General features: G+C 42.8%; 2 protein-coding genes across 8 annotated transcripts in view; both read right to left on the bottom strand.

The window, feature by feature from the left end:
* Nucleotides 1-11073, bottom strand: part of LOC109642880 (nuclear receptor coactivator 2-like) — a 35865-nt gene extending 24792 nt beyond the window's left edge. For 4 of the 7 annotated variants that reach the window (XM_069510615.1, XM_069510620.1, XM_069510619.1 and 1 more), the window contains exon 1: nt 2686-2976. The gene's annotated coding sequence lies outside the window, so the exon portion shown is untranslated. Of the gene's footprint in view, nt 1-885; nt 940-2685; nt 2977-4421; nt 4489-10932 lie in introns of those variants that run through there. The other 3 variants (XM_069510618.1, XM_069510616.1, XM_069510617.1) reach the window with 3 other exon arrangements.
* A 524-nt stretch (nt 11074-11597) lies between these two features.
* Nucleotides 11598-15613, bottom strand: lactb2 (lactamase, beta 2). Its single transcript, XM_020106970.2, has 7 exons — nt 15349-15613; nt 14598-14758; nt 14362-14482; nt 14026-14204; nt 13454-13602; nt 12639-12726; nt 11598-12370 (listed from the first exon to the last, which is right to left on the bottom strand). Exons 1-7 carry the CDS (start codon nt 15468-15470, stop codon nt 12330-12332), a joined length of 861 nt encoding a protein of 286 aa, XP_019962529.2. The 5' UTR covers nt 15471-15613; the 3' UTR covers nt 11598-12329.
* Between the last annotated feature and the right edge of the window lie 1186 nt (nt 15614-16799).

The following is a 16799-nucleotide window of genomic DNA, read 5'->3' as shown; positions in this document are numbered from 1 at the left end:
TAAGATCAGGACCATTCTAATTAGAGACTTGTTCTCTGCAGTGCAATAACTGAAACAGCCACAAACAGTCGTCCATATAACTCCTTTGGGAAATTAAAAGGGAGGAGAAGAGAGACAGAAGCAAAAACTCAGACTGTGTCACCAGCAGCAGAAAACGTCGGATCAGTCACAACATCAAAGAATCGGAGGAGACACGGTTTTTATCCCTTTAAATAAACTGGTTACAGACGGTTTGTTTTCAGGCTGCTCATCCCACAGCTGCTCATCACTCTGCATGTGCAGCTTTGTGTAATGTGAGAGCCTGATCGATTATAGACCGGAATCAATAACACTGTACATGCCTGCCCAGATGCTAATTCAATTGTGAGTATGCATACATGTGCGCATGTGCACACACAAAGACACACAAAGACACACACACACACACGCACACACACCAATCCTCCTCCTCTGAATGCTTTTTACCGTGTGCACCAATTTAAACATGGACGCCTGGTGATGATTCTCACTCAGCCAAAATGTGTCTATGTTGTCTTGAGGCAAAAACTGTGAACAAATAAAAAACTAATCAGTATGAGAACTGTGTAAATGATGGAATCGGTGCCAGGAGCTCGACAGCTCACACACAAGTACCTCGTATTCCGACAACGTAGTACAAAAACTACTGAACCACACATACACACACACTCTATAGTGTAGTGCCCCAAATCTGTCCAGTGGTTAAACCTCTGGACCCTTGAGCACGCATGGAAAAACACAGTCAGGACGTCAGAGGGAGGCTTGTACAGACACAGAGAGAGAGACAGAGAGAGAGACAGAGAGAGAGACAGAGAGAGAGAGTCTTTGTCTTTTGTCAGTGACACTCGCCCTCTCTCGTTTCCTTACTTTCAACAGTGGACAAACTCTCGAGCGTGATTTCTACGTCCTCTCATTCGGCTGCTGAAATAAGCACAAGTTAATTTGCGGGTAAGTGTTGAATAAAAACCAAAAGTCACGCTAATGCTAAACAAGACCTATGCAAAGTTGTCCTCTACGAGAAAATCCTATTTAACGCTCTGAACCCCAAGCACATCCATGGCAAGAGGCAGTCACTCGAAATGTCATTTGTGCAGCATGAGACACACATATAGAGCCATAAATCTCATTTTTATTTGTATTTTGAAAAGACTGTAAAAGAATATTACCTTTAAATATGGCACAAGTAACGGGATTTTGATGTCAAATAACAATTGTAATTTCACATTTTGTTATATTTGAACATTATGAATTCAAAAACCATCGTACATTTGAGAACGCCACAAATATTTTAGTTTTTACAGCGTCTGAGTAGAACAAATGGTGTATTTTTAGCGGAAAGGTTTGTCCTGTGGGTTTTGGGTTTCAGGGGGTTATTACCCTGAAAAGTTGGATATTAACAATTCCGATGTTATATATATGATTTAATGACTGAACTGCTGCAAGATCACAATCCACAGCTTGAAGAAAACAGACGTTACATGAAGCGAAAGCTCGAACACTGAGATACAGCAGCAGTTTGTCATCATTTTGGTGGCAGAGAGGTCAAACTCCACCTTCAGCTCACTGAATGACTTATCTGCAGTGGTGGCTAGTGTGGGCGTGAAAATTAACATACAGTCACAGCTGGGCGATGACATAGAACAATACTATATGTGCACATTGTGCAAATTTTTTTTTAAATAAACGTGTGTGTTTCTCTTCCTGAGAATAGAAACTGTGTTTTTAGTGTAGATATCTGTTCGTAATGGAATTTTTTAGCTACTCTCTTTTATGGGAAAATGAAAGTTGAACTTCTGGAGACGTTAATATGAAAAGGAAAAAAAGAACAACGCGTGACACACTGGAACTGGAGAATTCGAAACGGTGAACTTGTTGGTGTATTATGAAACTCATCAACTGACTTGAGTGTGAAATTCCTGCTGGTTTGTTTGTGTGGACTGTGTGTACAGTAGATTCTCTCTGGATGAGTGTTTACAACAGTTGTTGTTGAGTCAGAGCAAACTGAGTTACCAGTTGTCTGGTTAGACCTCAGGTGACAGAGCAGCTACTGGCCTGCTGACTGTGCATTCTGTGTGTGTGTGTGTGTGAGTCCGTCATTCACAACCACTCCCCCCCCCACACACACACACACACACACACACACGCGCACACACAGTGTCAAAACCACAATAATACATGGCAGCTCAAAGTCCACCTCTGACTAAGACAGTCACGCATACTGTGAGCATCAAACTCATCTCAGTTTGGTCGTAAACAGACATAACTATAACACTGCTATCAACACGAGATACACTCAACAGTATTCCTGTTCATTCTAACAGCAAACTGAAATACAAAGCAGCAGAATTAGTGATTTTGAAATAGAAAATAAAAGTAACTATCACAATAATAACAATCACAACACACGAGTGGATATTTCTCATTGATTAACAGATAAATCAACACCAATGTTTGTTAAGGTTTGTTGTTGAGAGATTAAAACAGTGTTTTATATATATATATATATATATATATATATATATATATATATATATATATATAGTTGAGAGATATGATATAATTCAGGAGCTGCTCTGGGACATTTAGAAACATTTAAAATATGAATGTGGATTTTACAGCTGTTACTCAGAAGAGAAGAGAAGAGGCTCCAGTCCGACAGGCACTTACCTCTGCTTTGGTTAAACCAGTCCATAACAAGTCCAGAGCCGGCCAGTCCTCCCATGCCGGCCGGGGACACACACTGGTCTTCACTCCATGTACACAGTCAACACAACCGATTCACACAACACACCCACACACACACAAACACAAACACACACACACACACACCATGAATACACACTCGTTCTGTATTTCCCCTCTTTCCTCTGTCAGATAGCTCGGTGTGTGTGTGTGTGTGTCATCTGTGCCTAATGACAGCTGACAAACTACATGCCACAAATCCTCTCTCTCTCTCTCCCACTCTCCCTGTCCCCTCCCCCATCATGTACACTCACACTCACACACACACTCCTCCCTGTCTCCTCCCACAACACACACACACACACACACACACTCCTCCCTCCTGTTCGCCGATGGGCAGAAAAAAACCTCCATGTGTCACAGCCACAATGATTTACATGACCTGTTGATCTTGTATTTTGAACTGACGTTAGAAGTCGTGGCAGAGCTGATTACTATTCAACGGCATTTTTACACAGACAGTGATGATAATACTCTGATATTTGTAAAATAAATAAATAAATACTGGAAGTAAAAATAGTCCCACCTCCTCCATGTCAGCACATGGGACATGGACAAAACAAAAAAAGTCAGAGTGCGATGATTATTTTAGGTCGTTCGTATCACACTGAGGTTCATGTTTCATGATAAGTTTGCCAAATTCGAGGATGGTGAACTTTTATTTTCACGATATGGAAATGGGATGAAATCACATGATTGACAGCTGACACTGAGTAACGATTGGTCGAGCGCATGTATCGGCAGGACCTCACTACTGAGGCTCCGCCCACCATCCTCCGGCGCTCAGACTCTGGCTCTGACTCATGCAAGATGGCGGAGTTCATATCCTGGATGTTATTAATTCATTTCTGGATAGTTGGAGCGGGTAGAGGCGTCGTCCATCTTTATTTACAATCTATGGGCGACGATAAGCACGTCACCACATTAGCATTAGCAGTGTGAGTCCTCATTTACTCCTCAATTTGTCCAATTTCTCAACGCTACATTTGTAAGAATACAAAAAAAATTATTTACGCACGACAATCATGACGAAACTACAGTTTTAGAACTCTCCCTATGTCCGCAAACCTTCAAAATAAAAGCAAACGGATGCTTGTCAGAAACAGTGAAGGCCAACAAGGGACAGAGAAACACAAAGACTGATACTGTGCATTCGGTTTTTACATAATAAGCCTCGTCGCTGCTTTGATAATAAGCCTCACTCCAAGTGAGATGGCAGCGAACACAACCGAGAGAGAAAGAGAGAGAGAGAGGTCATTTTTAAAATGACAAAAGCTCTAAGTGCTGGTGGAAGCAGATGTGTTTCTCACACGCACGCACGCACACGCACTTTCACTTCCCATGTTGTTGTGTCAGGACGTCCCTGTTGTACTAGGTTTGCCGCCTCAGTGTATAAACTCTCAGTCTTTGTTTTGAACCTGGAACCTTCTGCTTCTCCTCTTCATTTTCTAATTCTGATGTTTTTCCTTTAGAGCGACTGCGTCCCTCTGGTTTTACATACTGAAGATAACGTTGTGTGCGTTCATATTTATATCAACGTAAACTCAACACAGACATTATTATATACACCCATTCACTAGATTTGAGGTCAAAGGGAAAAAAGAAAACTAAGACCAGAAAAACATACAAATATTTTGGCATAATTTAATGAGCTCACTTACCTCATATGCAAAGCATCCTGGGTAAAAATCCACAAAGTGTTACATTTTGAACTTCAATCCGTACCGTCTGCAAAACACATAAAACAAGAGCAATGATTGAAATGTTAAAATCCCCCGCTGGTGAAAAATCAAGCTTCTATACATTTTGACATGTTCCAGCTTTCAGTTTTATGATTAAAAACATGAGTAAAATAAGTATTACTGCTTATTTACACGCTAACTTCACGGCTGAGAAGTTCCTCTGTAGCGCTGCTGTAAACAAATGCCAGTCTGAAAGAGATTACCCAGGGATGTAACCCCGGTTATTTACTTGAACTGCTCTCGCAGTACTTCCCAGGACTACTCAGTCATATTCAGTTTCCAAATCTGAGGCACAATGGAGTGAGACGCGTCACCTCGCTGCACCACAGGAATCCCTCTGTCATCACGGACAGCTCGGGGGACACACCCAGGATCGGATGTATGGGAGTTTGTGTTTGATAAACGCGCCGTTGAGTTTTTACAGTGTAAAACAATTTGTGTGACTTTCACCTCAAACCTAACCCACTGGTTGCGCTGGACGTCTCACTCTCGCCCACAATAACAAGAAAACCTGCTGCTTTTCCCAGACACTGACCCTGCCTGAGGGGAAGAGTCAGAGTGTTTTGAAGCCTCCTTCACACCGTGAGGTTTGACCTGGGCCCGTATGGTGCTGGTCCGGGTTCATCGGGTTCTCACCCCGCGGTTCACGTTCAAACATCCGATTTTACGAAACAAACTCTATTTGAACAGCTGAGCTGTCAGAGAAACCTACTTTAAGAAGCATTTAAAATGTTTTATTTTATTTTTCAGCAGATCACATGTCATGCTGCTGAGCCCTTGAGCACAAACACTAAAAGGCTCTACCTGCTCGCTGAGCGCCGTCCCACTTTCACTTATGTAACCTAGTGAAAACTCATCTTTTCAGGAAATATCACACATCTCATGTTTTCCAGTGAACCACATTCTCTCGCTCCTCTTCTTTCTGCTCATCGACATGAAAACATGTTTTCAATTAATCTCAATAAATTGAAATCTCTAATTTCAATTTATCACTACTCCTGGGTTTTAATTAGCTTAAACTCAAGAATTAAGATTAAGAAAATTGAATTATGTTGTACAAATTTACGAGGTACTACAAGCGGACAGATCCCAGATTCCCCAATCTTGTTGAGGCTTTAGTGCAGAGGATGTCGGACTTTCTCATTATCAATGGGCTGTTTGAGGGTTAGAGCTAAGTATTTAGTTGTGATGGTTTAAGTTTAGGGTAAAGGGCTGGGGAATGCATTATGCCAATGAGTGTACTCACTAGATAGATGTACAAATGTGTGCGTGTGAGAAAAGAAAAGTATTAAAAAGAAGAACCAAGTTTTTTGGACAGAAGCCCAAACATCTGCTTGCTCTTTCCTCTGGTGTGTGTGTGTGTGTGTGTGTGTGTGTGTGTGTGTGTGTGTGTGTGTGTGTGTGTGTGTGTGTGTGTGTGTGTGTGTGTGTAGCCAGTTGGATACGGCCGACTCAAAACCATACAAGCACTTCAACATGCACCTGCCACCGCTGAGAGCTGCAAATGTGTGCATGTGTCAGCATGTGTGCACGTCACGGTGTGTGAGAGTGTGTGTGTGTGTGTGTGAGTGTGTGTGTGTGTGTGTGTGTGTGTGTGTGTGTGTGTGTGTAGGAGGGATGGACAGCTAATCTCTACCCAACTGCTTTGTGAATTGCACAAGCACACATGCAAGTACAAATGTTCCTGCACACAGCTTCAGAAAGGCTCAGTTTGTGCACTTGAAAGTTGCGTCGGGTGGTGACATGTCCGAGCTTCATCAATAAAAACCCAGGAAAGACTCATTCTTCTTCCCTGCGCTGTGAGTCATCACAGACGGTAAGAAGTGGTTAAAATCCACGGTGGAGGGTTTATCAAGAAAAAACAAAGGTTGTTGTGTTAACTACTGCAAGAGGACAATTCTTAACAAAGACCCTGTCAACACGAGAGCTGAGCTGATCATTGTAAACTAAACGTTTTCAAGTCTGAGCATATCTGCAAACATAAACACCAATACTGTCAGCGAGAGGCTCAGATCGGTCGCGCTCTAATAATTTAACAAACCAAAAGCTCAGCCGCAAGATGTTCACACTCAGGTCGTTGATTTCTAAGTCTCCAAACTCTGCTTTTATTATTACAACCGTCCTCAGACTCCTCACAGCACGCGGCCGACAGCCACAGATGTGTGATGGCGAATAAAAACACAACGAACCAAGCTGTGGAGGGGGGGGGATCTTATTTTCTGTTTTCAAATGTCATAACTGAAGATGAAATACACACTTCTCTTCCTTCAGATGTGCGAAAGTGGGAATCAGGGGAAGTGTTAAACATGTCATTTAACCACACGATTAAATTTAAACACAGTCTTGAATTTTGGCGTCAATAACCACTTCAGTGCTTCTTGGACTGGTTTAACCTCCTCGCTGTTTTCCTAGCAACAACGTCCCACCTCCAAAAAAAGTGGTGAAGAACACCACGATTATAGCTCTGGCCACGGCCTACGTTTGTTCTGCAAAAGCCTGTTATGCTATTAGCTTGTATTATCCAGCTGGAGGCCCGTGGACTTTTCCTCCCTCTAACTCAGCTGTGCTGTCACAGTGCAGGAGAATTACAGCCACCTTCAGCTCCAGCTAACCAAATTAGCGCTTGTTATGCAACCTGCTACACTTGGCTCCCGGGTCTGGTGCTTCGACCCTGCACAGCTTTCATTAAGGTTTGCTCACAGGAAGGTCCTGCTGACTGTGCATGCGTTCGCTTGTTTATTTTTTCAGCATGCTTTAATAGTTTGGCCTCATTTAAGACAAGAGATAATCAAATGCTAAAAAAAAAAAAAAAATGTCCTGTTTGGACATTGTCCGCAGAAAAAGCAGAGATAGTCTGAACTTAACAAGAGAAACTCAATCAGGTGAGATTTCTGAGATTTCCCATGAATCTAAATGCTGACTTCACTTCACTCTCTGATCCTAAAACAGCGACCAGCTGAGCGTGATTTCCTCTTGCCAATTGGCCGGGCCTGCTCAGCATTTTTATGCCACAAGGCATGATGGGACATTAGCTGTAGTTTAGTTGTACTCTACAGTGCAGATCATAATGTGTGGAAGCATCTGGATGCTGTGTCTGCACTTACATATCAGGATTTCCCTTTAATTTGTCACCTGCACACACCAGAGCTCGTTACTGCTACGAGTAGTCTAGAGATTGTGCTTGTGCATATACTATTATATACTGTATACACAAACATATATATTCAATACTTACACATTCATTATAACAGTCTTTCTAGAACAGGAATTATTACAGTAATTGTGGGGTTTTGAATTGCAGCAGGTTTTAAGAGTGTGTGTGTGGCGCTGGTTAATTAGAGCACTTGGTCTCAGGAGGATCAGACCTGGAAGACGACTGTCTCTGCTGCGTGACAGAAAGCCAGGTGGCTGTGTGTGTGTGTGTGTGTGTGTGTGTGTGTGTGTGTGAGATAAGTTGGTGGAAGTGAGAAGAGCCAGACAGACATAAACAAACACAGTTGAGTAGAGCAACAAACTCACACACTCACTGGAAAACATCTCAGTAGAACCAAATGTCGAACGGTGTGCGTCTAGAAACAAAAATGTTGAACACTTTGAAACATGTTTCTGGAGAATCTGTAGTCTGAGCTTCCTAAGAAATCTCCGCCGGGTTTGTTTGGCTTCACTGAAACGCTGGATGATGACAATGCTGCCCAACTTCATTACTACAGAGAATGTTTACATTCATACCACCTAGTTAGGTTGTACTTGTTTAACTGCATACCAAGAGTCAAATGAAACATTCAGACAAAAGTTATTTTCAATCTGCAAAAGAACACAGAATATTATAATGATGGTTTAAAACAGGGGGGGGGGGGGGGGACCTGGCTGTCTGGACCTAACATCATCATCATCATCATCATCATCATCACTGCCAAGTAAAATAGAAGCAATTGCAGCATTGCTGCATTAGGGAGAGTGATTTTTGTGTTATTATTTAGTGCAGCCCATGCAGGATGTTATAAAAATTAGAAATAGCCGTTGATAGAAATAAAAGGTTCCCCAGCCCTGGTTTAAAATGAGCATACCACTTTTTCTTTAGCATGGATTTGGTTGCAGAGGATAAGACCTGGTGGAAAACCTGCTGCAGAGAAGTGCACAGTCAAGCCTCTGCCCTTCCTCCTTCTCCTGCTGCTCCTGCTGCTGTCATTGGTCAGGACTTTATCTGAGCCCTCACGTGGTTTAGTGAATTCAAGCGACTAAGGATCCCACTCTGGGCAAGCTGCCAATCTCATGTTAAGATCTTGGTCTTAAGTACATTCCTGCACTCTTGCTGCAGCACTTTAAGGTACTTTTGGCACTGAAAATGCATTGAAGCGTTCTGACATTTATTTAAGTCGACAACTTACCACCCTGCTACATTAAAGCCGAGTTTACCAAATCATAATAAAGCAGTAACAAAACCAAAATAGAAACAGATCCGGGGTTGATCCACGAACATAGAAAACAAGCATGAGCAATTTTTGTTACACTTCTCTGGACCCTCTCAACTATTTAAGAAAACAAAAAGTTACAGAAATCAGCTCACTGAGAAGGGGGATACACACAGAGACCTGGCAACCTGCTGCACATGTTGCAATGCTTTTCAAAGTTCACTTCGGGGAGCAGCGGAGAGCAAATAAGCTCGAAAGAGCCACAAAAAAAAAAAAAAAAAAGTCCAGACCTCAAAAGATAACACATCCAGAGGAGTCCGATGGCACCTGTCACGTAGGCAAACTCCCAGGTTCTCTATGGTAACATACCAGCACATCGGCAAACACACACCAACCAACACAACAGCAAGCAAAGATACATTCTTGAACCTGCACTGGCAAACGACTTCCTGACTGTTTAAACTGAGCTGGATTTCTATTCTAATAAACACAAACAGCGATGTAGCACCGAGTGGTCAATATGCACCGGGAGGAGGAATTCTGTTTGATACGCTAAAATTCTGAATGTGATTACTGGGAGTGGACAGGGGCGTAGGAACAGGGTGGGTCATTTTCTGGGGGCTCCCAGTCTAAAAGAGAACGGGCCATCCCCCCCAAAACCAGCTGATTATGTTAATCCATCAAACCAGCGTGAACAGGAACAAGGCAGGGAAGGTGCGCTCGAGACGCTTTAGCTTTACTTTTTTTCGGAGCCGTCACGTCCTCCGTTTTTTTAAAATCCAAGCCTACTTTTGATAAGAGGACCGCGTCCTCTGAAGAACGCCGAAAAAGAAATGAGACAGTCGGGTCTAGAGAGGAATCGACGTCACCGGTTCGTCACACCCATATTGCCGCTACCCAGCAAAAGGGCTGATGTCGGACACGCCCATCCCCCTTCTTTGTTTTTTTTAAACATGTGTACAGTTAGCATCACATGTCTCGTTGTTTGTCACTTGAATTCTGGGATTAGTTGGGCCCGGAAAGGATCCACCCGTTGACTGTTTCTCGGGGATGGAAGGACACATTTGTCGGCTGTATCTGAAGGAGCTTTCGTAATCGGAACAGCCAAGTCGCACCTCTGTGACGCACAAGCTCGATCTCAATTCAGACCGCATCCTCTGAAGAACGCTGAACTGAAATTAGACTAGTCCGATCTACAGAGGATCGTCGTCGCCCAGCGAGCGAGCTGAAGAGTCGTCGTCGTCTCGTCGTTTGCCAATGTCCTTACGTCTTTTAAAAATCTGTTCGTCACTTAGCGATGGGGTGGTCTAGTCGCGTCGTTGTGACGCAATCCGTCTTCAGCCTCCGAGTTGAGGCAGCTAACAGCACGCTGCACCGCTGGAATCGATGTTTTATTTTGAAAAACCCAAAGAGGAAGTACCCGGCCAGGCTCGACTCTTCTTGAGGAAGTTAAAACTTTAAAAACTTCAAACTTCAAATCAACACAAACACGTGTAAAAAAAAAAAAAAAAAAAACCGGCGAGCGTTTAAACGCGTCACCTGGAAGTTCGCTTTCACACCTGGCGACAGGAAGTGGCGCGAACGCAGACTCACGCAGATGAAACCCGCAGCTTGTGTTTTCTAACCAGGAAGTCGAACACCTCGGCCCCGGCGTGATGGTCGCACCGCACTTTGAATTAAAGAGGGGCGGCGGGCCGGCGGCTGCGACCGGCGGAGAGGAGCGCGTTCACCCGGGTGGCTCACGACGAAGCCCCGGCGCTGGTGGCTGCGAGTCAGCGGTGCGACACTTCACCGAAGCGGGTGAAACACAAGAGTTAAAACAACCTGCTGGATAAACGCACGCCCCGCATTGTATCCCGGGTTAAACCCCCCCCGCACACTCACCCGCGCGTTGACATGTCGTCACGGGGGAAGTCGCGGCGCCATTGAGGGTGAAACCCGCGCCGTGAAGTCCCGGTACCCGGAGAAATGTTTAGTATTTCTGTGAATGCGAGTGAAGGGTCGGTCGGCAAACTTACCCGGGAGTTGAGGAGCCATGTGCGGGCTGTGCCGGGGAGCGTGTGTCGGTGTTGTCCGGTGCGTGACTCGGGTCATCAGCGGGACGAAGCGGCGGTGGAGGCGGCTGCGTCCAGGGCCGGAGCCGCCATGTTCCTCTGGTCCCTCTGAGACGCCACGGTCCGGCTGTTTGACTGTACACCCCCCCTCCCTTCTACTATATATATATATATATATATATATATATATACATAAATAAATAAAATACTTACTTTTACTTATTCTCATAACTTATCTTTGTTTTGTAACTTCCTGTAAAATCACTTATTAAAACCCATTTCAGTTTTATGTGTTCATGTGACAAACTTGTTTATTTATTCATTTCATTTGAACACTAACTTGTTTCCGACCTTAAAGTAGTTAGTTGTTATTTCTCTTATATTTACTTGCTAACAAAGCACTTTGTAAACTCAGATTTTTAAAAAGTTCTATAGAAATAAAGTTTATAATTATCATCTTCTGTTTCTATTTATTGTTTTTGACTTGTTCACATTTCTATTCTACGTTTGGAGGAACCGTCACAAAACAGTTATATTTGATAGATAATTATCACTATCTGCCTCAGAATGATCACAAATACACAATAATCCTCATTCGTGGTCGTAAAAAATAACCAGACGCACAATGATGATGATTCATTATTTTAAATTCTCCAACACACATTCACAGTAAAATTAATTCACATTAGAATTGAACCTAAAAATTCTTGGGTCATTTCGCAGGAACAAAAACTGCAACGCTCAAAGTTTTACCTCTCAAGTTAAATGACAGTAGATACTGCCCTCTAGTGACTGATTGAAAATACATTTAGGCACTTCTAACAATGAGGTCATAGAGGTTAATTATCAAAAATCAAAGTTTACAATGAGTCAGAGTTGAAAGTCTTTGAGACCGATTTTTCATTCCCCCCCCGGATTTTTCATTGGAGGGAAGATCAACAACATCACGACCAATCATTCAATGACCTACTGCACAGTTATGATTTATAGTGAGCGTGTTGATGATGCTTAACGTGGGACGTTAAATCTCTGCATGTAAAAGCAACACCACACATGTAGAAGACACAGACAAAGATGTCAGGAGAGCTTGTGGTGATAAAATGCCGACGCCGGTGTCGATGTGCTGTAATTAAAAAACTATGTGCTCACTGCAGCTGAATGAACATGTTACGTCCTGCCTCTGTCTGCTGCTCCGCCTCTCGTTTGATTTGTTGCTGTTTCGAATGCGTCTGTGCAGAGAAGCTCCCGCTGCGTCGTTCGTGGGCGAAAGGAAAACGTCCAAACCCAATTCTCCAGAGGTCCCCCACAGGACATGTCTGAAGACGGCTGTAGAGTCTTTTTCTTCAGTGTCTTGGTGAAAATCACAGGTTACTTTTCCATTTCATGTTCTCTGAGGACTCAACTGTAAAAACATAAATACAATAATCAGGGTATTTGAAATGGAGCTGACAGTGAGTGAGTGTAATTTTATTTGACATCCCAGCATATTTACATACTTTAATATTCAATGAAATGGGCGGGAATGAAAGAGGAAACATTCTCCCTCTTCCACGTCACTGAACCATCAAACTCATTTTTAACCGAATCTAATAAAAATGACCTTAAACTGACGCAGAAAGAATTCTTCAGTTTCCACCCTGATAGTTTTCACAATAAGAAAAATGACATACCCACGCAAATCTTGCCTTCTTTCTCCAGTTTCTTTAAGTGATGGACCAAGTTGACATTAGCTGCTCGGTGCAGGTGTTCAGGTGTTTCCTGTTAAAGAGAAGCAGTGAAAAACTGTTAGAAACATGTTTTACTGTGAATCCAGAGAAAACAAAGCACAGCTCAGAGAGGATTGTGTGAGCGGTGGCAGGGTTTGTAATCTCAGGTCGTTTCCATAGTTCTATTCCTTTAGCTCCTGATCAACAGCAGCAAGATTAGATGCTCCTTCATTTTTTACTGTTGCTCTATAGTGCTCTATTTGTACAGTATCATTATTAGTTAGTCATTATTCGGCGTTATCGCCACCTGGTGGACTGGAATGGAACAGCTTGTCGTAGCTGTAGCTTCCTCATACAACAGTCGGCTAATTTGCTTGAAAGACCAAGCTGATAACACAGACACACAAACGTCGGCAGGTGATAAATGTTCCAGGTGCTTTAATCGAAACACAACTATAATTTAGCAAGTTTACTTTGTATTTTAAAGGAGACAGAGCGCTGAGGAGGGTGTCGTGGTGCTTTTTGGTATTTTGACCAAAGAATATCACAGATGTTTTATTAAGTCCTCAAGAAACTCAAAGAAACTTGCTGATTGCATCTGCTTCCACTGAGACCTGAACACATTCCCATCTGGTATGAATGCCACCAAACCTATTCAGAGCAGATGTTTTACAACGCTCCACCTCTGTACAGCTGATCGTATCTTTAGTGCTCGCAGCACTCAGCCCTTTAGGTCAGGCTGGAAAAAGCATCAGAGTGAGGCAGGGTTTTGTCCTGACCTTATACACGGTCTTCACGAGCTCCATGGAGGAGAAAGGTTTTCCTGCTCCGTCCTGAATGGCCGCCAGGATCTGTTGCTCTCTCTGCTGCCGGTGGCTGATGTAGTGTCTGATCTTCGAGCCGGCGTCCTGAACCAGGGGGCCGTGACCTGCTCAGACAACAGCAGCTTCAGACTGACGCTGATCCATTTAAAAAGTAAATTCAAGTTGTTAATTGTGTGTAATCGTTTCATTTTCAAATGGTTTTCAGTTTATGAAACAAAGCTTTGTTTGTTTGTTTGCTTGACTGAAACAACGAGGGGAACAATGACGAATGATTGTGAAAAGATCGAAATCAGAAGAGAAGAAAAAGCTGAATGAGCGGCACAGAGGTGAAAAATCTTTTCTGCATTGTTTATTCTGTCAAATAAAATAATTTTAGTTTTGATATGAGCAAACCTAAACGCAGATACTGAAATGTCTGTGAGATGTAAGTGACATTCATTTACACACCTGCATTGAAGGGCAGCTCCCAGATGTGACGACTGTCACATCATAGTGTGTTCCACACGTACCAGCACATGCTCACTCACCAGGGTAGATGAGATCGGCCTGCGAGTCCAGCAGAACCTTCAGGGATCTCATGTAGTCGTACAGGTCCTCGAACACAGCCGTGCCCTCGCCCAGGATGCAGTCTCCAGAGAAGAGCGCCTGCTCCTCCTCCAGCAGCAGGGCCATGTGGTCATCGCTGTGACCCGGGGTGAACAGCACTCTGGGAAATAGAGAGATGACACATGGCTCAGTGCTATCATCTGTTATTTAACAGTGTGTGTGTGTTTTATGTCTTTTGGTTTCTGGTTTCATTTCTTGTGAAGTCCTGTTAGATTAAAATGCCGTCCATATATTCAACATATATAAAGTGAACTAACTTGAGCGTAGCCCCCTCTGTCTGGACGAGATCTCCATCTCTGAGGTAAGTATAGCTCTTCTCTCCAGCGGACTCCCTGACCTGCGTGGCGCGAGGCAGTTTGCTGACTCTCACATCAGAACCTGCAGGAGGGAAACCACACAAACGGTGGTCAGAGATGAAAAGTAGCCATCTTTAAAAGTGGTTAAAAGGCGCTGGGGTCATTTAACCTGCCCCCGCATGTGCTGCGGCCCTCACCGGTGATGTCCCTGCAGATGTCCTCCACTCCTCCCACGTGGTCGTGGTGCCAGTGAGTGATGATGATCTCCTGGATGCTGGTGTTGAACTGTGTCAAAGCTTGTTTCAGACTGCTGATGTATTCAGGCACGGCACATTCTCCGGTGTCTATCAGCACACGCCTGGAATCAAAACCACACATGAAAGTTTGTCGAGCTTTAAATTGAATTTCATTTTTCAGTTATTCCATTAATATTAAGCCTGATTTACTCGGTAAATGCTTTTAAATTAACTTTTTTTTAAAAATCATTTTCAGTTCAATTGCCTTTTAATACGTTTTAATTTTGGTAGTTAAACACTAATATACATCTATTCTCTCTAAGGATTTAAAAAAAAAAAAAAAAAAAACGCAGAATGCATAAAGGTCAGAGTGGAGTTTGGCGTGAGGTCCCGACTGAATTATAACTATTTCTGATGCTAAGTGTGAGCCGGAAGAATAAATGGGTTCTGAGGCGTTATTTTACATTTTCACTCTTGATCTTTACACTAAATATTTACGTTTACAAGCAAGAAAACGCAGAATTGAGAACATTTTGAGTGAGGTTTGGTGTGAAGTACTTTCCCCTCCGCTGACAGGACAGTAGCTCAATGGGCTAAAAGCAGAGGTCAGGTTTCCCCATGATCGTGTGGAGTCTTAATGTACTTTGGGCAGATTGTGAGTTAGTTATGGAAGTTACTAAGCTAATGTTTGCTCATGCTAACCCGCTGTCACCTGTGCCCGGTGCCGACCAGGTAAGTGTTGGTCCCCTGCAGAGTCATCGGTCCCGGGTTGCAGCCCAACACGCGGACCACCCGGGCGGACAGCTGCTCGATCCGGGGAATGATGGCGCTCATGACCGGAGCCGGACTCGCGTCGTGAAACGAGGAATGAAAGAACAAACTTTATAAACAGTCTGTGGGACAAACACGCAAACTGAGGAAGCCGCAAACAGGAAGCAAACAGGAAGCAGTATGTGCGTCATCAATGTTTACTTCCTGTATGTGAAGCCTTCAAAATAAAAGCCGCAATGTTTTAGCGCCTCTTATAATAATAATAATAATAATAATAACTGCATTCGTACAGCACGGATCTAAACCAAGTGACAAAGTGCTTCACAGGAAAAATTATAAAATCTTATGGTTATATATGGTTTAATCTGAATGTGTGCACACACTCCTCTGCTGTGTTATTCTGTGGCCACTGCAGCTATAATCCATGTTTTTAATTTGTGATTATTTCACACATGATTATAGTCAGTTGCCATGTTCATATTTATCAATCAATCAATGCAATTTAATTTGTTTAACCCACGTTCACAATTTGTCTCATTGGGTTTATCTAGATGTTTATTCTCTGTTCTTTACTAACAAGAGTAAAACTACCAAGAAAAACTTTATCAACAGGAAGAAAACCTCAGACAGTCACTTGTGAGGTACTTCTCCCAGGATGAAGAATCAGTTTGTAACATAATGGAAAACCTTGTCAATGTTTAATGTATTTGTACTTGTAAAAACATGTCTGATACTGCGCTGTTTTATATATATATTTGTGGAAAAGTTCGTGTGCATCTATTTACTTTCTTTATAAAATAACATTTGTATTGAATTAAGTCTATGGACACAGGTTTTGAGACCTTATCATTAAAATATAGAAATACAAAACATAACAAAGAAGTAGGTCGTCTGCCTTAAAAAACAATATATATAAAAGAAACTGAACGTTGCTTGTTAAATATAACACGCGAATATGTTTAATACAAGAATATAGACATGCAACAAAAGCAAACACAGCTCACAACCAAATCAGCCTATTATCAGGATATTTATTAAAGATCTGTCACATGGGACATCAGACATGAAAATGCCAGTATGGTGAAGCAAACACTAGGTGGCGCCATCGTCCAGTCTGACAATGGCTCAGTCACTGCTCACCTCCAAAGTGACACTTGGAGATATTTACTGCTCAAAGATTATCAGCGTCTCCCAGAACGAGAATGTTATTGCTTGTTAATGATAATGACGCTCACAGTTCAGGCTCACACCTCAGAGCTATCGGCCTTAATGACTGTTGTTATCCCCCTCATCGATCCCAAAGTTTAAATGGTTGTTTCTATTAGAGCATAAACGGCAGGGAACCAAAAATCATTAAAAGATGTTCAACCACGTAAAAGATTGAACGGCTGC

The sequence above is a fragment of the Paralichthys olivaceus genome, chromosome 16 (genome assembly GCF_024713975.1).
Source record: "Paralichthys olivaceus isolate ysfri-2021 chromosome 16, ASM2471397v2, whole genome shotgun sequence".
NCBI lineage: Eukaryota > Metazoa > Chordata > Actinopteri > Pleuronectiformes > Paralichthyidae > Paralichthys > Paralichthys olivaceus.
Note: the sequence above shows the minus strand (reverse complement) of the source record. Positions and strands in the feature narration are given on the sequence as shown.

Coding starts and splice junctions, on each gene's coding strand:
- lactb2 (XM_020106970.2), bottom strand. CDS start 15,470: ATGAGCGCCATCATTCCCCGGATCGAGCAGCTGTCCGCCCGGGTGGTC. Junction 14,205..14,361: donor ACAGAGGGGGCTACGCTCAA/GTTAGTTCACTT, acceptor TCTATTTCCCAG/AGTGCTGTTCACCCCGGGTC. Junction 12,727..13,453: donor TCGTGAAGACCGTGTATAAG/GTCAGGACAAAA, acceptor TCTCTTTAACAG/GAAACACCTGAACACCTGCA.